Source organism: Camelina sativa, chromosome 6 (assembly GCF_030686135.1).
Source record: "Camelina sativa cultivar CO46 ecotype springtype chromosome 6, ASM3068613v1".
In the NCBI taxonomy this organism is placed as follows: domain Eukaryota; kingdom Viridiplantae; phylum Streptophyta; class Magnoliopsida; order Brassicales; family Brassicaceae; genus Camelina; species Camelina sativa.
Window position 1 is genome coordinate 28,268,577 of NC_141885.1, and position 21,388 is coordinate 28,289,964.

At 37.5% G+C, this 21,388-nt stretch overlaps 5 protein-coding genes and 1 pseudogene across 7 annotated transcripts; 1 reads left to right on the forward strand and 5 right to left on the reverse strand.

The window, feature by feature from the left end:
• Positions 1–353: 353 nt before the first annotated feature.
• On the reverse strand, positions 354–2,623 carry LOC104793685 (pectinesterase 4-like). Its single transcript, XM_087455336.1, has 2 exons — positions 1,394–2,623; positions 354–1,297 (listed from the first exon to the last, which is right to left on the reverse strand). Exons 1-2 carry the CDS (start codon positions 2,466–2,468, stop codon positions 609–611), a joined length of 1,764 nt encoding a protein of 587 aa, XP_087311462.1. The 5' UTR covers positions 2,469–2,623; the 3' UTR covers positions 354–608.
• Positions 2,624–4,053: 1,430 nt separating this feature from the next.
• On the reverse strand, positions 4,054–6,488 carry LOC104793684 (pectinesterase 5-like). Its single transcript, XM_087455340.1, has 2 exons — positions 5,199–6,488; positions 4,054–5,089 (listed from the first exon to the last, which is right to left on the reverse strand). Exons 1-2 carry the CDS (start codon positions 6,295–6,297, stop codon positions 4,401–4,403), a joined length of 1,788 nt encoding a protein of 595 aa, XP_087311466.1. The 5' UTR covers positions 6,298–6,488; the 3' UTR covers positions 4,054–4,400.
• Positions 6,489–8,018: 1,530 nt separating this feature from the next.
• LOC104793686 (putative pectinesterase/pectinesterase inhibitor) lies at positions 8,019–8,999 on the reverse strand. Its single transcript, XM_010520093.3, has one exon. The coding sequence runs from the start codon at positions 8,912–8,914 to the stop codon at positions 8,264–8,266; it is 651 nt and encodes a 216-aa protein (XP_010518395.1). The 5' UTR covers positions 8,915–8,999; the 3' UTR covers positions 8,019–8,263.
• A 322-nt stretch (positions 9,000–9,321) lies between these two features.
• LOC104793687 (protein CYTOSOLIC ABA RECEPTOR KINASE 3) lies at positions 9,322–11,863 on the reverse strand. 2 transcript variants are annotated; one of them, XM_010520094.3, is made up of 8 exons: positions 11,585–11,863; positions 11,197–11,297; positions 10,765–11,015; positions 10,539–10,665; positions 10,173–10,446; positions 9,947–10,079; positions 9,776–9,862; positions 9,322–9,680 (listed from the first exon to the last, which is right to left on the reverse strand). In XM_010520094.3, exons 2-8 carry the CDS (start codon positions 11,279–11,281, stop codon positions 9,549–9,551), a joined length of 1,089 nt encoding a protein of 362 aa, XP_010518396.1. In that variant the 5' UTR covers positions 11,282–11,297; positions 11,585–11,863; the 3' UTR covers positions 9,322–9,548. The 2 variants fall into 2 exon arrangements, with proteins under 2 accessions (XP_010518396.1, XP_019082439.1); XM_019226894.2 differs by having other exon boundaries at positions 10,539–10,648; positions 11,585–11,729.
• Positions 11,864–13,508: 1,645 nt separating this feature from the next.
• LOC104793689 (squamosa promoter-binding-like protein 1) lies at positions 13,509–18,460 on the forward strand. Of its 2 annotated transcripts, XM_087455342.1 has the most exons (11): positions 13,910–14,239; positions 14,575–15,182; positions 15,271–15,449; positions 15,531–16,009; positions 16,116–16,190; positions 16,272–16,379; positions 16,487–16,604; positions 16,683–16,824; positions 16,910–17,051; positions 17,142–17,687; positions 17,770–18,460. In XM_087455342.1, the coding sequence occupies exons 2-11, from the start codon at positions 14,590–14,592 to the stop codon at positions 18,202–18,204; spliced, it is 2,817 nt and encodes a 938-aa protein (XP_087311468.1). In that variant the 5' UTR covers positions 13,910–14,239; positions 14,575–14,589; the 3' UTR covers positions 18,205–18,460. The 2 variants fall into 2 exon arrangements, with proteins under 2 accessions (XP_087311467.1, XP_087311468.1); XM_087455341.1 differs by having other exon boundaries at positions 13,509–15,182.
• LOC147943068 (uncharacterized) lies at positions 18,461–19,752 on the reverse strand (annotated as a pseudogene).
• Positions 19,753–21,388: the final 1,636 nt, after the last annotated feature.

Sequence of the window (21,388 nt, forward strand, 5' to 3'; positions counted from 1 at the left end):
CCTATGTTTTTGGGGTTTGGAACATAGAGGCTTAAAGGCCGTCGGTTTTTTGGGGTTAGTTTCCCTCTACATATTAGGCTGACCATTTTTTTGTAAATCTTGCAATTGTATGTTGTTCACGTTTGTAGAGGAGGTTTTATGGATTATGAGGGATAGATTGTGGTGGTAAAGCTTGTAATCCCTTGGTTTCAAAAGTTGAAGTAATATAATTTCAGATGACAAAAAAAATATATAAATGTTGACAAAACAAAAAAAAGTCACCTCTAACTAAAAATATAGATATACTAAATTGCATAATTTTAATAAATTATTTGAATTGACGACAACATAAGATAAATTTTAGATGACTTATAGGTTTTTTAAAAGATTATTCAACATAGAGGATGAATTAATTTCATACTACAACAAAAAAAAAAAAAAAAACAAAAACAAAAAGTACAACTTAAAAGAAAAAAAAATTCCACATTTTTCATTCGTGAGACAAACAAAAAGCAAATGTTATACAACTCAATTTTCCCACGCATATTATATAATCCTATAGAATATGTTGTATTTTTTTACCTTTTACATGAACACGTACTATGTTTTTAATATATTCATAAACGCTTTTATATTCCAAGCGTGACAGGAACATTGGCTTCTTGAATCCAGTTAATCGGACCTAACCAGTTAACAACAGAGAAGCCATTGACTTCACCTGCAGACCTAGCGATCTTAGCCCAATTAACTCTTCTGTTAGTGTTAGCTCCTGGTCCACGGTTGTTGTACTCAATGTACTTACATGTCGTGTGGTAACTTTCCCCATCCCAAATCCTCCAACCTTCTGGTCTAATCAAATCTCCCATCTCAGTGTTGACAATCACGGTGGTCGAGAATTTCTTCCACGGCCTTCCCAAATATGACGCCACGGTGAATCTCTCTGGCGTTAGTTTCCTGTCAGGAACGATGCGGCAGTTTTGGAGGACGATACCGATTTTCACCGCAAATCCAATTTCATTTCCATCAGCTGTGACCGTGTTGTATTGTCCCTTGCTTCCTTTACGGACAACAATGAGTGAATTTTGGACCACAGTTGCGGATTTTCCGAACATGAAGTCGACTGTGCCTGAGATGACACAGTTTCTGTAGAACTGACGACCGTTGTTCACGTAAAAGGTGTCTTGGTAACCGTCAAACCTACATTTGAAGATCACGGCACGGTCTCCGTTCACTCTAATAGCTGCGGCTTGGTGTCCCATGGGACCGGCAGTGTTCTTGAATCCCATCCATTTCGCCATGAATCCTTCCGATTCAACCTCTACACGATAATATATATATATATATATATAACATGAACTATGTAGGGAAAATAATCTGTAACCTATCTAGTGAATTAGGGTTTGGTGAGACTTACGAACTGTGGCACTAAGGGATGTGGTGGTTCCAGGGCTGAGACCAGCACTTCTGTTGTAAGTAATGACAGTCTTTCTTGCACCATCTCCGAACATGAAGATGTTGTTCTTCTTCTTAGGAATGATTACTTGCTCTCTGTAGACACCCGCCTTGATGTGGATGATGCATCTGCCTGGGTTCTTCTCAGGACAAGCATTAACGGCTGCTTGAACTGTATTAAACTGTCCGCTTCCGTCCTTAGCTACCACAAAGGTCGCTCTGATCCCACCAGTACCGCCGCCTCTACGGCCACGTCCAGCCTTAGCCATGAGCTTCCTGTCAGCACCTGAAACCCATGTTGGGATTCCGGTCTCGTCCATGTCTTCAAGAAGACGACGAGCAGGACCATCTGGGTCAGCCACGGGAGACTCATCACCAACAGGAGGGGCTCCTTTGTTGACAGGAGTTGCTCCTGTCGCGTTCTTGAATTCGTCAACCTTGTTATTAATCTTGGCCATAGCGCTAACGACGGTGTGGAAGATGTCAATAGCGTTTCTAGTGAGAATCTTGGAGTCTAAAATGCCCTCTTCAATAGTCTTTCTTAAATCGTCTTCTGCGATATCGTCAAGACAATCAGTTTGATAATTGTAAACACCGGTTAACCATTGTTTAAGTTGGTCGAATTTGCTCCCGATCTGGTTAAGATCTTCACCCATTTCTTCAATAATGGTGGCGAGATCCTCAAGAGCGTACATGAAAACTCTCTTGCAGTATTCAAGAACAGCTTTGTTGTTTGGCGAGATGCTCGAGCCCATGTTTCCTTCGGTTTTATCCGTGAAGTTAGACGATTTGGTAATTGCGTCTTTTGTAGCGAGCATGAAGGCCCTGATCAGTTTGTTTGGGTCTTCGCTCTTGACCGGCTCGAGAGTTTTGACACATGAGGCTTTGTCGGAAGTCGACTGGCAAATTCCTTGCACCGCTTTCATTTGTGGAGATAGATTAGTATCACCATTTTTGTTTATAAAGGCAACAACTCCAATGGCTACTCCCACTATTAAGAGGATGGAGGCCACCGAGACAACAACTTTTCCGATCATTTTTTTTTTTTTTTTTTTTTTCTCTCCCTCCGGTTTTATTTAAAGGTTAATAGGAGAGGGAGGGGCTTTATTAGATAAAAGCCAAGTTGTTGAATGAATTTGGCCAGTATATATTGCAATGGATTATGGAGGTTTATATAGAAGCTTTCTGGTTTCTAAAATTAGGGACGTGCATGGATTTTGCATGCTGAGGGATAGACGTGGGTTGACGAATGGCTGAGAATATTTGGTCAACAAGGCTTAAAATAACAGATGACAGAGGGTTTTGGTAAATTTGCAGTTCCAAATCTTAATAAGTAATTTCATCAATTCAGTCTTACGTCTATAATTATGGGTATTTGGGATTAACTTTCTTAAATAGTCATTATTATAAACTTAGTCAAATGGTATATATGATCTAAATTCTGCTTAATTTTTATTACAAAATTATTTATTTTATGTATTATTAATAAATATAAATAAATAAAATTTGTTAATAAATATACGACAATATCCAATATCTAAGTTAATTTTCACATCATATTGCAAATTTAAAATTCTAAAAACTTGGAAGCTAATAAATCAACTTTCAAACAAACAAAAAACAAACAAAAGGTTGTAAAAAATAAATTTCAAGGGGGAAGAGAAAATCAATGAGATGCAAATATTTCAGCTTTGTAGGTAGGTAGTTCAATAATATATACTTCATCCGTTTCAAAATATAGGATGTTTTAACTAAAACATGTAGATTAAGAAATCTTTACTTTTAACAAGTTCAACCAGAAACAATATTGCATAATAAAAAATACTAAATTAATCTAAAAGTTGAATGAAAACTTGAAAACATCCTATATTATGAAACAAAAAAACTTCTCTAAAACATCTTATATTTTGAAACGGAGGGAGTATATTTTATACATATATTTTTTTACAAGGTTTAATGATGTGTGGAAACAAAAAATATCAGTTATAATCGCTTGACAAATCTCCTTCTCCGCTCCGACGATGGTATCTGAAGACAATCGAGATGTCTTCTAAGCTTGTTGATATGAACCATCATTATTATTTTATAAAGATGAAAGTTTATTGTGGAACTCGTAAGCTTATTTGGAAAATAAAAATAAAGAGATTGGATAGGATTATCAACTAGCCGTTAGAATTAGCCGTTGGAAAAAGAAGATTAGTATCTTTGAGAATATGTAAATAACATTAAGTTAACAAGAAAAACTCATATATTTTTAACAGTTTCCTTTATTTTCTTTATCTTGGGGTTAATAAAAAAGAAAAGAAATTGATCGCATTTAGTTAGTCTGGTTATTGATGTCTCCAAGGAGATTGTGTGTGCGTAATCTTTTTGCTGATTAATTTTAGCAATTATGAATTTGGTGCTGGAGAGCTTATCGCACTTCATTTATTGTGATTTGTGAACTATGACTGACTCTCAGCTATTTTTTCATTTATTGTGAGTTGCATGAGTGATTTGTCGTGTTTGCAGAGCCAATCTTAATTTATTAACAAATCTAACCAAGGTGGATGAGAAAGTCAAAATCTTTTCCTCGTTAGAAATCGTCTGATGGTGGTAATTTTTTTTATTGGAAATTTCAGATAAAGCAAGTAATATTGTTTGTATATCTATGTCCATAAATTTTGATAAATTTGAGAATTGACAACATCATAAAATAACACAAATTAAATAAAACTATATATTTTAAAAAGTTTATTAAACATAGGTACAACACAGCAGACAAGTTTTCATCTTCCAAAAACATAAAAATTAAAATCAAACAACATAATTTTTTTTTTCTCATCTTTCATACGTGAGACAAACAAAAAGTAAATCTTACAACTTCATCTCCCCGCGCATGCAGATTATTCCTATATATCGAAAACGACGTTGTACTTTCACCTTTTACATGAGCACGTACTACTTTTTTTTTAGAAATTTTATTTGATTTATAATCCAAGCGTGACAGGAACATTGGCCTCTTGAATCCAGTTAATCGGGCCTAACCAGTTAGCAACAGTGAAGTCATTGACCTCACCTGCAGACCTGGCGATCTTAACCCAATCGACTCTTCTGTTAGTGATAGCTCCTGGTCCACGGTTGTTGTACTCAACGTACCTGCATGACTTGTGGAAGTTCTCCCCATCCCAGATCTTCCAACCTTCTGGTCTAATCAAGTCTCCCATCTCGGTGTTCATAATCACGGTGGTCGAGTATTGCTTCCACGGCCTTCCCAAGTATGACGCCACGGTTAATCTCTCCGCCGCTAGTTTCTTGTCGGGAACAATGCGACAGTTTTGGAGGACGATACCAATTTTCATCGCTAATCCCTTTTCGTTTCCATCGGCTGTAACTGTGTTGAATTGTCCCTTGTTTCCTTTACGGACAACAATGAGTGAGTTTTGGATCACGGTTGCGGATTTGCCGAAAATGAAGTCGACTGTTCCTGAAACGACAATGTTTCTGTAGAACTGACGACCGTTGTTCACGTACAAGGTGTCTTGGTAACCGTCGAACCTACAGTTGAAGATAACAGCACGGTCTCCGTTCACTCTGATAGCCACAGCTTGGTGTCCCATGGGACCAGCAGTGTTCTTGAATCCGATCCATTTTGCCATGAATCCTTCTGATTCAACCTCTGCAGAATAAAATATGTACAACATGAGTTATATTTATACAACTACTTGTATAATCTACTTTTTTTTTTGTATCAATGGACTAGTGGATTAGGATTTTGTGAGACTTACGAACTGTGCCACTAAGGGAAGTGGTGGTTCCAGGGCTGAGTTTAACACTTCTGTTGTAAGTAATGACGGTCTTTCTTGCACCATCTCCGAACATGAAGATGTTGTTCTTCTTCTTAGGGATAATTACTTGCTCTTTGTAGATACCAGCCTTGATGTGGATGATGCATCGGCCTGGGTTCTTCTCAGGACAAGCATTAACAGCTTGTTGAACCGTCTTAAACTGTCCACTTCCGTCCTTAGCCACCACAAAGGTCGCTTTGATCCTAGCAGCACCGCCGTTACCGCCACGTCCAGCCTTAGCCATGAGCTTCCTGTCAGCACCCGAAACCCATGTTGGGGTTCCGGTCTGGTCCATGTCTTCAAGAAGACGACGAGCAGGACCATCTGGGTCGGCCACGGGAGATCCATCAGCAACAGGAGGGGCCCCTTTGTTGGCGGGAGCTGCTCCTTTGTCGGAAGGAGTGAAGATTCCACCTGTAAAGTTTTTGAATTCGTCAACCTTGATGTTAAGCTTGGCCATGGCGCTAACGACAGTGTGGAAGATGTCAATAGCGTTGCTAGTGAGAATCTTGGAGCTTGCAATGCCCTCTCCAATAGTCTTTCTTAAATCGTCTTCTTCGATATCGTCAAGACAATCAGTTTGGTAATTGTAAACACCGGTTAACCATTGTTTAAGCTGATCAATTTTGCTCCCGATCTGGCTAAGATCTTCACCCATTTCCTCAACAATGGTAGAGAGATCCTCAAGAGCGTACATGAAAACTCTCTTGCAGTACACAAGAACAGCTTTGTTGTTTGGCGAGATGCTCGAGCCCATGTTTCCTTCGGTTTTACCCGTGAAGTTAGACGATTTGGTTATTGCGTCTTGTGTAGCGAGCATGAAGGCCTTGATCAGTTTGTTTGGGTTATCGCTCTTAACCGGCTCGAGAGTTTTGACACATGAAGCTTTGTCGGAAGTCGACTGGCAAATTCCTTGAACAGCTTTCATTTGCGGAGACAGATTAGTATCACCATTTTTGTTTATGTAGGCAACGACTCCTATGGCTACTCCAACTATTAAGAGGATGGAGGCCACGGAGACAACAACTTTTCCAATCATTTTTTTGGTTTTTTCTATATTTTTGTTTTTTTTTTTGTTTTTTTCTCCCTCCGGTTTTATTTAAAGGTTAATCGGAGAGGAGGGGCTTTATTAGATAAAAGCCAAGTTGTTGAATGACTTGGGCCAGTAGATATTGTGATGGATTCTAGAGGTTTTTATAGAAGCTTTTTGGTTTCTAGAATTAGGGACGTGCATGGATTTTGCATGGTGGTGAGGGAGAGTTGTACGGTCGACGAATGGCTGACAATATTTGGTCAGAAAAGCTTTAATTAACTGCAACTAATTTTTGTTGTAGTTGCTTAATTGTGAGGATTAAAATTGGTCACCGCAGTGTAAATTTGGCGTACGTCCCCTGTTTAGAAGGTGTGGTGTATTGATTGACACAAAATAAACTAAAAAGAGATATAATCGTTAATTTCCGTTTTTAAAACAATGAAGAAGTTAATCGGTATTTGATCGGTATTCATGAATGGATAAATTTTGGACTGATCATCGGTCTTAAACCGAAAATCGACTGACTCAGGTCAAACCAACCAAACAAAATTTATAGGATTTTTAAAATTAAAATCGAATTACATAAAATCCTTGTTAACTTGGTTATGAACTTCTTGATTACACTACATATCAGTTAAGCATATATAATATGCTATTTTCACTTCGATTCGATTGTTTAAGTACTAGTCTGCAGTATTAAAATTTGAAGGAAATTTCCTACCAGTTTCCTACAACAATTGTTTTACGTAGTACTGTAATCGTAAGTTATTGGTAGAAATTTTTTCTTACCAAAATTTTCGTAGGAAATTTTTTCTTACCAAAATTTTCGTAGGAAATTTAGTAGAATTTCACCATGTTTTCTTGTAGTGAGATATATATTTCAACTAAATTATAATTATTCAGAACCTTCTTTAAGGCCATGAATGGTAATTAGTTTTTAGATGTTCTCGTTGAAAATAATTATTTTTTACAAAAACCACAAATTACGGTTTTTAGTTTCTCTTTGAAATTGCAAGAAACCACCCAAAAACTAGTTTCTCTAAATTCAAGGGAATCTATTTTTTGAAAATCTTGAATGGTAAAAAAATAGTTTTTCAAAGAATCAGAATCCAAAAACTACTTAAAATCTAGTACACATTCAAGGCCTAAAACTAACTCTTATAAAATGAGCACGTATGTACCCAAAAAAACCATGCCAATTCAGTTTGTTACACAGTTTATACTTAGACCACGTACCCAAAAAAACCACTATCTCGTAACGTGCTGATACAATGCGGAAACTTCCAATATGAGTATCATCTTTTGTTTAAAAAAGCACTACAATTTGAGTGAGTAGCATGATGATTTCGTATGTAAAAAATCTAAAACTACATATTTTGCATACTAAACAAAAATCAATAGAAAGAGTATATATAAACTACAAAGAAAACATTAAAAAAAAAAGATTGTATCGACAAACGTATATATAATTAGCGCGGAAATGTTATCCATCTTCGGCTGAGGAAGATGTTTGTATGCTAAATCCAAAATGGAACTAATTAGCAATAGTTAACAAATTTTATTGTCACTGAATAATGCGGGCCGGGAATCAATTTTTTCATGCCTTGGTTTTTGCCTTTTTTTTTTCTTAAAGAAAATTAACACAAAGTATAAATAAAAAGAAAATCCAGATAAAATAAAATAAAATAAAAAGTATATACAGATAAAATAAAAGACAATTCACCAAATACGTTATTAATTAAGTTTTTATTATTGGATAGATAACCACATCTTTTCCATATCCTTTCCAATCACGAGGTCCATACATGATTATAATCCATAACATATTAATTACAAACATACATCAAAAGGAACCTTTGGTTACAAGATTCCTAAAAATATCTGAAAACCCCAATCGATGCAAATTATTCAGCACCATCAACGGAAGCTATACATTTTTTTTAATATATAGAATATATATTGATAAATAAAATCAATAGTAATAAAAGGACAATGGTGGTGGGAGCAAGGCATCGGTATCTTGCTGGTTAAGTTTTGTCTTAATGTTGAAAGTGTTAAAGACTTTGCCCATTCCAGCGAACACATCCACTGACTCACCACTCATTCTTTTCCCAAGCCCAATCCCTCCTTCGACCACTTTGTGTAACGTCTTGTCGTAAATATCATCGAGACAAGTGGAATGGTAAGTGAAGATAGAAGTCATCTTCTTCTTACATGTGAAGTAGTTGTCAGCCATGCTCGATAGGTTTTTTCCTGCGGCTTTCCAGAAATCTGCAAAGTCTTCCAAGGCGTTGTGTAGCTGTTTTTCACAGCCGGTGATGCAAGTTGTGGCAAAGGCGTTTCCTTTGTATTTAGGTTTGATCCCTTCGAGGAACTTCAAACCCTTTTTAACGGACGCTTCAGCGGCCGTGGCTAAGTAACGGACCAAAACGGCTGGATCATTGCTTGGGACGCTTCTTAGGGTAATGCTACATAGACGTTTGTCTTGCACAACGCTGCAGATTCCATCGACGGCCTTTAGGTGTTCTGGTGTAACGGCGTCGCGTTTTTCTGGAACTATGAATGCGGTTGCGGTGAGGGAGATGCAGAGAATGAGAAAGGCGAGTTTTATTGGAGTGTTCATTTTTTTTTGTTTTTTTTTTTTGTTTTTTCTGTTTTTTTTGGACGTGGATTGGAAAGGAATAGGTAGAAAAAGGAAGATGAAAGGTTACGTATATATATATATATATATATATATATATATAAGATTTATTATGGTTTTTTCTAAATTTGGATGTTTTTTTTTGGTTTTGACTATTTTCAAATACGAATGGATGATAATGAGTGAATTGTGGCGGTTTTTAATTATCTGTGGACATGCCATCATGATCCTTTTTTCAAAGATCTCTGGTACTGAGACACTAATCCTATTTTTGTTACGAATTCAGGTAACATTATAATTATAATATTGTGTAACATTATAAGATACATATAAATAACTATGGAACAAAGACAACTATTTATTATCTACATTATAAATTATACCAGAAATTTTATAATGAAAGAATATATAAATCCTGTGATTCTTGTTAATTAAGCAGTCAATAAGAATCCAAATAACGGTAACGGATTTTTTTTTAGGACCAAAATAATAAAAAATAAACATTACAAAGATTTCTATGCACATTAAGTTTTGGTTGGTGTGTGTATATATGTGTAGACCAAAATATTCAGTAAGAAGAGAAAAGCTGAGACGGCAGAGAAAGTGGTGTGGCTAGCTAATGTACTCCTTCGCCTGGAGCTACTACAGCTCGAGCATTCAACAGAGGTTGAAGAGCTTTGACAACAATACTCATATTCGGCCTAAAATCCGCTTCATATTGCACACACAACGCAGCAACCGCGGCTAACTGCGTTTTCATCATCACCACACACTTGATGTTAAAGAACAATGCATTACCGCAATTTGATATCATGAAAAGTTTGGTTCTTTTTTAATATATACCTTAGCAACAGCTTTTGGAGGGTAATCGCCACCAAGTCTTGCATCAACGCATTGTTTAACCTTGTCTTCGCTTAGTTTAGGTGTAGCCTGATGCATATAAGTAACAGTTTATATAATCTTGCTATATGAGGATGATTAAGAAGATGTGTAAAGATTAAGAGAAATTAGTACCCATGTGACTAAACTCTGTTGGCCTCTAGGTAATCTATGATCAACAGGTTTTCGACCTGTAAGAAGTTCAAGTAAGACAACCCCGAAGCTGTAGACATCACTCTTGGCATTTAGTTGTCCGGTCATTGCATATCTGTAAAGAAAACGGAAGAGTATTTGTTGAGACTTGGTAGCTAGCTCACTCACACAATACATGTTTTGACAAGAAACTCAACACCAAACTTACTCAGGGGCATGATAACCGAACGTTCCAAGAACACGGGTGGAATGAAGGCGAGCTGCCATATCAGGAGCTTGATTAGAGAGATCAAAGTCAGCAATTTTGGCAACATCATCTTCCAAAAGAAGGACATTGCTGGATTTAATGTCGCGGTGAATGATGTGAGGATTTGCTTTTTCATGCAAGTACTCAAGCCCTCTTGCAGCTCCAACTGCAATTTTCACTCGTTGATACCAAGACAAGACAGGACCTGGCTGTGCTCCCTTCACACCTTTTCTCCCTGAGGAATCATAAAATGTTATAGTTAAGTAAGTAAACCCCACTAATTGGTCCTAGAAGTGTGTGTGTGGACAAGTTAGTGATTAACTGTACCATGAAGGATATCATGAAGAGATCCATTTTTGGCAAACTCATAAGCAAGTATCCGTGAATTCCCGTCAACACAGTAACCAAGAAGTTGAACAAAGTGATCATGTTTCAGCCTAGAAACCATGGAAACCTGCAAATTAAATTTCCCAAGTCTAAATACAAAATTCAGACAATGTGACATAGTTCAGAAAACAAGAATAGCTTAGTAAATCCAGTAAACTTATCAAACCTGGGCAAGGAACTCATTGTCAGGCTGTTTATTAGAATCCAACTTTTTAATAGCTGCAGGCTGATCATTGTTCAAAACTCCATAATATACTCTTCCATAGGAGCCTTCACCGATGAGAGAAGTGGAACCAAAATCATCTGTTGCTTCCTTGAGTTCGCTAACAGGGATAGTAGGTACTTCAATAGGCTGCACTTTCACAATTGAAGCGCCCTTTTGTGCAGTTCCAGAGGCTTGGTGCCTTGCATCATTTCCTGCACACCAAAACCAAAGCTTTATAAACAAAGAGACCAATCCCACATGATCATAAACAGGGAAACCAAAACAAGGGGACTTGATATTGAACTATATAGGCAAGTTCGATATTTGCTTAGTATTAGTAAGAAAGATCCAATTTTTGATATGGAAGGAAGTAAAAAGAAACAGAAAGTACACCTGGAAAGTGTTTGGCAGTGTTGTGGCCACCATAATCAGCAGCTTTATGCATATCATCTTCCTCGCAACAGCCGAAGCAACTCATAATTTTCTTTTAAAATCTGCAGCGTTGAGAATTCAAATAAATCAAATACTATTTGGAATTACTGACTCGCATTCACAAGAGAACTATAAGTATGTGATGTGAAAACACACAAGTAACACAGCTTAAAAGGCCCTAGCAGCATCTTCCAGAAACGAAATTAGCCATAACCAAACAGTCAACAAGAAGCAAATCATAGATAAATCTGGTGAAATCATCACTAATATATAGTTCAGATGATGAAATCGAGAACAGAACAACGGAAATCAAAATAATCTGAAAGAAAGAAACAAAAAAAGGTTATACCTTGCGATAATTCAAGTACAGAGACGAGTCAGTAAGAGCGAAAAGGAGGAAATGTGAGAGAGGTTATGAAGAAGAAGAGAATTATGTGAAACCAGCGAAGAAGAGAGAACGAACAGTGAGATAAATGACAAATCTTTGGAGCTCTTTAACGCAATTATAGGGGAGAGATTACATTAAAACTAAAAGAGGTGGTGGAGTAAAGTAGAGGATTAGCTCTCCCAACTTTGACTGGGAAGGGAGTTTCAACGCTGTCACTTTGACACCGTGTCATTACAAAACACCGTTTTTAGATTAATGACAAGAACCTAAACCCAACGACCAGATTGCCACGTCATTTTTATTTTATTTATAAAGTCGAATGAATTGGAGAATAATAAAATTCCGGAATTATCGTCTGATAAAGATTTAAAAGCAACGGCGTGAATTGCGCCGCCGGCCGTCTTTCAACGATCCGTTTTATCTTCCCGTTGGTGGTAGTTGGAATTATTTCAGTTTTTTTTTTCTTTTTGATTGATAGCTACTAATTTTGCATTATAAAATACATACAGTATATGATACGAGATATAATAATTGCAAATCATTTTTCAGTTTCTTTATAGTATTTTTCTTTGTCTGTTAATCATGAAAAAATTACCTATAATAAATACATAAAAATTGCCTTATTACTATATATTTGAAATCAGTCTTACTATAACAATACATAAAAGTTTGAATATTACTTAAAAGCCAGTCCTTGTGTGTTTATTTACAATTTGTGAAAGTGTAATATGAAACAATGTATAGATTATAATTAATCAAACTGATCAAATCAGAACTCCTTGATTCCCAGTCAAGTGGAGTTGACGATGCATATCCATAACTGCAACAATTAAAAAGAGAACAAATTAAGAAAGATGTTAAATATAATTCTCATATTAACAAATTAACAAATTAAAATTACATAATTAACAAATTAAAATCACATAATTCTCATAAATATAAAAGAAAACAAATTAAAAAAAGAAATTCAAGTAAATATTGAAACGGCTAATCATTCATTATACTGTTCAAGAAAGATGTTAGAATATCATATCAGTCGTTGGCATGCATTTGAACAAAACATGGGCATGTTCGAGAATGAATTGGAGTCGCTGTCATGCATTTGAACAAAATATGGACATGTTCCAGAGCGAATTTTTTTTTTTTTTTTTTTTTTGTTGCTGATTACATTATCTTGACAATTAAATTAATGATATAACATCTTTATGAACCGTATATAATGATTAGCCGTTTTAATCCTTTCTTGGGTTTCTTTTTTATTTTGTTCTCTTTTATATTTATGCGAATTATGTGCCGAAATTTGCCGCTGCGGTTTTAATACAATGATTATTGTCTAGTTATTTGGTTCCTAATTCAATACTGTATCCCACACTGACATATACAACCAAATAAATTTATTATTGGCATCATTCATGTTTAGAAAAAAAAACGTGGAATAATATAAATATACTTTAAGGATGACGATTAAGAAAATTCAGAAACGGAATTAGATCCATTTGAGATTCTAAAGCTAACCAAGACGAGGAACATGGAAGACGTGGCGCATTGGATTCTTTCGTTATACTAGTATTTTATCATGTGACTGGTCGGTCTCTCTCGCACTAACAAAATTCGATTACAGTATATATTTGTTGGTTTGTAGTATAATATCCCCACCTTAAATTAATTAACACAAGAAAAAGAAGTAATTTTTATAATTAAAAAATAGTTGAAAATGGATAGTAATAATAGTAAGTGGGCCAAAAAATGAGAGTGGGCCAAGAAAGCCCAGACCATAATGACGACATTGGGAGACCGAAAGGTTGACCCAATCGTCGTGTTGTGTGTATCAGAAGAAGAAGAAAACTTTTGTTGTTTTGGGGTTATGAGTCAAAAAGTCAAAGGCGCGTTTACAAATACTACACAACACAACACCAACACCACCGACACTTTCTTTGTCAACTAGCGATCACTGCGGTCGTTCACTAGTCGCGGAAACACCCGTTTTCTCTCTCTCTCATCCCAAGTACTCGCAACGTTATCGTAGATCACAACTCAGACAATCAAAACCCTCTCTCTCTATAAATCCCGTGTACCGCGAAACAGGGGATTATGGACTACCCATGAGTGAGTGGGGGGGGAAATTGTTTGTAGGGTAAGTTAGTAAGTACACTGCTTCACATGGCCAAAGAGAGAGAGATAGAACAAAAGTCTCAATTTTAATATTATTTTATTTAATCAGTGTAGAACTGGTCCCCACCACTATTCTTTTTTTTTTTTTTTTTCCTTACAATTAAATTTTTATGTACTATATTGGTTCTCTCTCTCTCTCTCTCTCTCTCTCTCTCTCTCTCTCCTACGTCTTTTTGTTTGGTTTCTTCTCTCTCTCTCTAACTCTTTGTTTCTCTCCCCTAACTTTTCTTTTCTTTTGAGTTGTACTACCATACCATCACACCATTACCATACATACTCTTTTCCATCACGCCACAAACCCAGATTCACATCATCTTCTTCTTCTTCTTCTTCTTCTTCTTCTTCTTCTTCTTCTTCTTTTTCCTCTTCATCGCCAGTGGCTCTTTCAAGGTGTCTCGCTGTAGTTAGTTTCCTTAGTATATTGATTAAGTGTTGTTTGAACAGGTCAGTTCATATCTTCTTCTGCCTTTGAAGAGCTATACATACATATATATATATATATAAGGATTCAATCAATTTATAGGGGGCTTATTAAGAGGTCTTTGATTTTATTGGGTTAAGGGCGTCTGTGTTCCGGTTAATTGGAATTCATGGATCTGTCACTTTGTTTCTTTTTAGTTTTTTTTTTTTTTTTTGTGTGAAAATAATCGAGATTGATTAGGAATTGGGTTCCTTAAAGTTTGCTTTTTTTTCGATCTACAAGAAAGATCAATTTGGTTTTTTTTTTTTTTTTTGTTGTATTACGTATCTTAAGTCTGAATTTGATCTTTGGAGAGTAGAAGAAACCATCTGTAATGGAAGCTAGAATTGAAGGTGAGCCTCAACAACATTTCTATGGGTTTAGAGCTGTGGATCTAAGGTCTGTTGGTAAAAAGAGTGTCGAGTGGGATCTGAACGATTGGAAATGGGATGGTGATCTCTTTGTGGCTACTCATTTGAATCCTCCTGGTGGTGTTGCTACCGAAACTACGGGACGTCAGTTTTTCCCTTTAGGGAACTCTTCCAATAGCTCCTCTTCTTGCTCTGATGAAGGGAATAACAGTGAGTTCATGGTCAGAAGTACAAGAGAAGTTGAAAAGAAGAGGAGAGCTGTTGCCATAGAAGGAGATATTAATGGTGGTAAAGGTCTTACTTTGAAGCTTGGAGACAATGGTTGTGATTTTAATGGTGAAAGAGAAGGGAGTTGTGCTGCCAAGAAGACGAAATTCGGAGGAGGAGCAGCAGGAGGTGTGACAAATCGTGCTGCTTGTCAGGTTGAAAACTGTGAAGCTGATCTTAGTAAAGTTAAGGATTATCATAGACGTCATAAGGTGTGTGAGATGCATTCTAAAGCTACTAGTGCCATTGTCGGAGGTATCATGCAGCGGTTTTGTCAGCAATGTAGTAGGTATGCGTGTCTTTCTAAACCTCTATAAACCTGATTTGATAATGGAACAATAAATAAATTAATCAACTTTGTTTTTTCTATCATTCAGGTTCCATGTTCTTCAGGAGTTTGATGAAGGAAAGAGAAGTTGTCGTAGACGTTTGGCTGGGCATAATAAACGTAGGAGGAAAACAAATCCTGAACCTGGCGCCAACGGGAATCCTAGTGATGATCAGTCAAGCAATTATCTCTTGATTAGTCTCTTGAAGATACTCTCCAATATGCATAGTATGGTGTTTACTCTGATATCTACCCTAGATTAGTCTCTAAAGTGTTTTGTATCAGCTGCTAAATTTCTATACCTTGCAGCTACTCGATCAGATCTTACCGGTGATCAAGATTTAATGTCTCATCTTCTGAAGAGCCTTGTAAGCCATGCTGGTGAACAATTAGGGAAAAACTTAGTTAAACTTCTTCTGCAAGGAGGATCTCAAGGTTCCTTAAATATTGGAAACTCGGGTTTACTTGCAATTGAGGGAGCTCCTCAAGAGGATTCAAAGCAACTCTCAGTAAACGTACCTGAAATTCCTCGGCAAGAATTGTATGCCAATGGGACAGCTACCGAGAACAGATCAGAAAAACAAGTCAAGATGAATGATTTTGATTTGAATGATATCTATATAGATTCAGATGATACAGATATTGAAAGATCTCCTCCTCCTACGAATCCAGCAACCAGTTCTCTTGATTATCCTTCGTGGATACATCAGTCTAGTCCACCTCAGACAAGTAGGAATTCAGATTCAGCATCTGACCAGTCACCGTCAAGTTCCAGTGAAGATGCTCAGGTATATATCTCTTACCTCATCCATTATCTTCTGGATCTATTTACCTGCTCCTGATAATCTGCTGTAACATTCTCTCTTTTTTCTCTTTCTTTTTACTCCATCTCAGATGCGCACAGGCCGGATTGTGTTCAAACTATTTGGGAAAGAACCAAACGATTTTCCTGTTGTCTTGCGTGGACAGGTACTGTTCTGCTTGAGAACTCAAGTTTCTTACTGTGTGATGTTGGAAGTTATATTGATGTGTTGATTTCACGATATTCAGATTCTTGACTGGTTATCGCATAGTCCAACTGACATGGAGAGCTACATTAGGCCTGGCTGTATCGTATTGACAATTTATCTTCGTCAAGCTGAAACTGCTTGGGAAGAAGTAAGCTTACTTTGTAACTTCTTTCTCTCCTTTTTGACATTTCATCTTGTCTTCGGTAAAGTTCCAGACTCCTGAATGTGTATTCTCTTTATTTTTTTGCTTGGCAGCTTTCAGACGATCTGGGTTTTAGCTTAAGGAAGCTTCTAGATCTCTCTGATGATCCCTTGTGGACAACTGGATGGATTTATGTTAGGGTCCAGAACCAACTTGCATTTGTATATAACGGTTAGTTTTGAGAATACTTTCACCTTGTGAATACTTCTCTGGATTTCTGAGTATTTATCGTCAATCCTGGGGTTGCAGGTCAGGTTGTTGTCGACACTTCCTTACCTCTTAAAAGTCATGATTATAGCCACATCATTAGCGTTAAACCACTTGCTGTTGCTGCAACGGGAAAAGCTCAGTTTACAGTTAAAGGCATCAATCTCCGTCGACGTGGCACAAGGTTTTGTTTTCTTTAGAATTTTGGCTTTCCTTGTCTTCTTTTTCTTCTTCCTTGACGTCTAATTGTCTTTCAATCTCTTTTACAGGTTACTTTGTGCTGTAGAAGGAAAATACTTGATTCAGGAAACAGCACACGAGGATGATGATCTCAAGGAGAATAATGGGAGTGTTGAGTGTGTCAACTTTTCTTGTGATATGCCTATAACTAGTGGTCGAGGATTCATGGAGGTAAGCACTTTCTATATTTCTACTCTGTTCATTGATAAACGGTCACATGTTTATTCATGAGACTCAGAGCTTGCTTGATGATTGTTCCAGATTGAAGACCAAGGACTCAGCAGCAGCTTCTTCCCTTTCTTAGTGGTTGAAGACGATGATGTTTGTTCTGAAATCCGTATACTTGAAACCACGTTAGAGTTCACTGGAACTCATTCTGCTAAGGAAGCTATGGATTTCATTCATGAAATCGGTTGGCTTCTTCACAGAAGTAAGCTTGGGGAATCAGACCCAAATCCAGACGTTTTCCCATTAATACGATTCCAGTGGCTAATCGAGTTCTCAGTGGATCGAGAGTGGTGTGCTGTGATCAGAAAGCTATTAAACATGTTCTTTGATGGAGCTGTTGGTGATTTTTCTTCCTCGTCGAATGCCACACTATCTGAACTGTGCCTTCTTCACAGAGCCGTAAGGAAAAACTCTAGGCCTTTGGTTGAAATGCTTTTGAGATACGTTCCAAAGCAGCAAAGAAACAGCTTGTTTAGACCCGATGCTGCTGGTCCAGCCGGTTTAACACCTCTTCACATTGCAGCCGGTAAAGACGGTTCAGAAGATGTGTTGGATGCCCTAACAGAAGACCCTGCAATGGTGACTTTGATTATCCCTCTTTTTTTCAGCCATGAAATTTGATTCTCTGAGCAAAACGCTTATCTTACTGCATCTGTTTCAGGTGGGGATTAAAGCGTGGAAGACATCTCGAGACAGCACTGGCTTCACACCAGAAGACTATGCACGCTTACGCGGCCACTTCTCATACATCCACTTGATTCAACGCAAGATCAATAAAAAGTCAGCAACTGAAGATCACGTTGTGGTCAACATCCCTGTTTCTTTCGCAGACAGAGAGCAGAAAGAACCAAAGTCAGGTCCAGTGACTTCCGCCTTGGAGATCACACAGATTAACCAGCTTCCATGCAAGCTCTGTGATCATAAACTGGTGTATGGGACAGCACGTAGGTCTGTAGCGTACAGACCGGCTATGTTGTCGATGGTGGCGATTGCTGCTGTGTGCGTCTGCGTGGCCCTTCTCTTCAAGAGTTGCCCGGAAGTACTCTATGTGTTTCAACCGTTCAGGTGGGAGTTATTGGACTATGGAACAAGCTAAGTAATAGCTTACTTTGAAGAATCTTATATAAATATTACTTATATAAACCCATAAAGGCGTGATTTCTATATGTTGTAACTATATGAATATAATAAGATATATAGACATGTAGAAGATTGTTGTTGTTGTTGTTGTGTGTAAAAGCCTCTCCTTTCTCTCTGGAACTTGAGAATCCTCTCTCTGATTAGTATATTTTTTGTTTGACAGAATAATTTGTTTCTTCTTGTAATTTAACAATGGAGACGTTCTTGTTCTAGCCTTCTCTCTTTGTTTCTGCTTTTTTTGGTTTAACAGAACATTCTGCTAAGAAACTTGGATCCCTACTTTTGAAGCTTTCGGTGCATAATAACGTACTTGACAAATTCGTTTATGACTTGGGAGCCCATTCCAACGCTTTGATGACTTCTTCATTCTCTGGTAAATCTAATGCGATGCAGAGCAGAAGCTCTAAAGCTGGAATCCGAATCTCACAACCAAGGTAACATAGGTCAACAAGTTTCCTTGCTCCGCTTCTACTACTGCTTTCGAATGATCTTTGTGCAAGTAATTACACGGGGTAACGAATTTAGTGAGTGCTACAACTGCTTCTTTTAAAACCTTGGAATCTTGATGGCCAAGGAGCTTCCCTAATTTCTCAACCATTAGTGTATCAGACGCTCGAAATGCTCGTGCAAGGCTCCCAATTAATCTGATGTATGGTATAAGTAGAACTGTATCTCCATTTTCTTCAATGAGTTTATGGATCTGATTAACAATGGCCTTGAAAACGAGAGATTTGAAGTTAAAAGCTGAACGTCTCAAGCCAGAGTTTTGCTCTGCCACAGCAGTGATCTCTATATATCATCACAGAGTTGTATTTAACTTCTCTCTCTTCTATGCGAAGCGCAAGAACCTTTTTGAATGGTGATGCTTTTGCAGATAGTAAAATTTCCTTTGGCCAGCTCTCTCAAAGCTTTTGCTGCCATTGCCTTCACGTGCGAGGAGCTTTGCAGCTCTGGAGTCTTCCCAGACACTAAAAGGCTTAACAGGAGCTGAATCATGTCATGTTGTGCAAAAACGTTTTGGCTCTCGGGGAAGCTCTCAAACAACACTGATATGGTACAAGCCACCTCTGCTTGAGCCCTCATCGACCCGTGTTTCAGAATCTTAACGAATACGGAACACAATCCATTACAGATCATGATCTCTGCGTATCTAGGGTTCTCACTGGCCAGCGTTCTCATCGACGTAGCTGCTTCACAGGACTCATCAGTTGTTCCCGTGTAGAGAATCGCCATAAGTTCGTAGATCCTGAACAGGATTGGGTCCTTCATGGCGGATGCTGGGAGACCAAGCAACTCTCGTTCACCATCTTTGAGTGGAGACTTTGAGGAGCCACAAGTCAAAGCAACCCACACCGAAGGTCCCATAAATGATCTAGGCACTTCTGTGGTAAATAGAAAAGGCACATCAGTAATGAAACTAGCGTCTGAACGCTAGCTTTAACCTGCAAGACATAAGACCAAGGAAGAGGAACAATCCAGCAACACATCACAATCAACCTTCACAAACTGCAACCCCAAGTAACCAGAATGGAGGGTACTTTAACGTGTTAGACAGAAAGCTTTGACCTGCAAGCCAATAAGTCCAAGGAAGAAAGGAACTATGATTTAAAGGTACCAATCGAACAACATCTTTAATCAACGTAACCTTTTCACCCAATGTAAGGAGGTGATGTTTTCAATTTTCACTGACTACCTGAGAACTTTCGTTAGAAGTCTATCCATAAAATTTAGCCTCCCCTGAAATCCAACAAACATAATGCATCACCCAAACATAATCAAGTGTGGACTTCATTATCAAATTTTACTAAGAAAGAACTTACGACTTTTGTTGCCTTGTTTACAAATGAAAGCACATCTCGCATTCCTAGAATTCTTCAAGCCATTCGATCTGGATAAAAGGGTTTAAAGATCCTCCATCCGCTCTCCACGTCCTACCAGTTAAATCGGCTTTCCAGATACCTATTGTTGACACCCAATTAAGAGTAAACGATCAACGTAAAAACGTAAACTTTCTGTGACATAATTGATCAAAGAAGAAGAAGAACACAAACCTCCTTGACACTGAAAGCAGCAGCCACCTTTTGAATCACCATCAAGCTTAGTTAGAATGGCTTATGTGATTCCTATCTCTACATTGAATGTTGTCACCAGAGCTGTAGGAAGTACATAAAAGCTTAGTATTATGACTAATACAGGACAGGTTCTGAAACTAAATCATTTTCAAGATGTTTAGAATATCTTCTCCGAGAAAAATATAGAATACATAAAAAGCGTACCTGTAGCAGTTTCTTGTCCAGCTAGTCATGGCATCAACAACCAATAGCACTTATGTTGGATTCAGAAACTTCCTCACTGTCTTTTAGTTTGTCCATCATGCCTTTATCTATCTGTCACAAAGTGTCAATTTCAGGACTAAAGCTGCAATAGATTTATGATACAACAATGACTTTGAAAGACGAAAGATTACCTGAAGCCTTCCTGCAGTCACACCATGTAGTGTAGAGTGAACAAACATATGAATGTTGTAGAAATTTCCATATATCCTCACCTCACTCCTGCAATTGCAAAAAAAAAAAAAAAAAAAAATGAGTAACAGCAGAAGACTGCCTACGAAGCATCAAAATGATCCAGGGCTTTCCTCTATGAAGCATCAAACCCAACAGCAGTTCATAGGAGTTCTCTACAACTCAGGAAGCCTACTGTTGAAGTGAAAATAACAAACCAGAAGGACATGGTTGGCTAAATGCACGAAAGGAGCTTAGTCTTTCTTCTCAAGTCCATGAGTTCACTAAGTATCATCATCTCCCTATTACAGCAAACAATTCACAGAGCATTAGTCAGAGACAAACAATTGACGAATACATATGAAGAAGTTGTGTAACATTGATATAGATTAAGTAGATGTTTTGGTAATATCTTGAACTAAATGCAAATGATAAGAACACATAGGCCAACAGCGTCAGAAGTACACACACACACCCTTTTCCTGCATTATAAATCAAGAATAAATATCACACATTGTTGTACCTCTTCTACAGTCACATCTTAACAAAACAAAAAAAAAAAAGAGAGAGAAGAAGAGCACTTTACCTTTCTCGTCCAAGCCCTCCTAGAAATAAATCGTTTTGGAGAGAAGCTGG

Coding starts and splice junctions, on each gene's coding strand:
- LOC104793685 (XM_087455336.1), bottom strand. CDS start 2,468: ATGATCGGAAAAGTTGTTGTCTCGGTGGCCTCCATCCTCTTAATAGTG. Junction 1,298..1,393: donor ATCCCTTAGTGCCACAGTTC/GTAAGTCTCACC, acceptor ATTATCGTGTAG/AGGTTGAATCGGAAGGATTC.
- LOC104793684 (XM_087455340.1), bottom strand. CDS start 6,297: ATGATTGGAAAAGTTGTTGTCTCCGTGGCCTCCATCCTCTTAATAGTT. Junction 5,090..5,198: donor TTCCCTTAGTGGCACAGTTC/GTAAGTCTCACA, acceptor TTTATTCTGCAG/AGGTTGAATCAGAAGGATTC.
- LOC104793686 (XM_010520093.3), bottom strand. CDS start 8,914: ATGAACACTCCAATAAAACTCGCCTTTCTCATTCTCTGCATCTCCCTC.
- LOC104793687 (XM_010520094.3), bottom strand. CDS start 11,281: ATGAGTTGCTTCGGCTGTTGCGAGGAAGATGATATGCATAAAGCTGCT. Junction 10,080..10,172: donor TTCGGTTATCATGCCCCTGA/GTAAGTTTGGTG, acceptor TTTTCTTTACAG/ATATGCAATGACCGGACAAC. Junction 9,681..9,775: donor CTCCAAAAGCTGTTGCTAAG/GTATATATTAAA, acceptor ATGAAAACGCAG/TTAGCCGCGGTTGCTGCGTT.
- LOC104793689 (XM_087455341.1), top strand. CDS start 14,590: ATGGAAGCTAGAATTGAAGGTGAGCCTCAACAACATTTCTATGGGTTT. Junction 15,183..15,270: donor TTTTGTCAGCAATGTAGTAG/GTATGCGTGTCT, acceptor TCTATCATTCAG/GTTCCATGTTCTTCAGGAGT. Junction 15,450..15,530: donor GATACTCTCCAATATGCATA/GTATGGTGTTTA, acceptor TATACCTTGCAG/CTACTCGATCAGATCTTACC.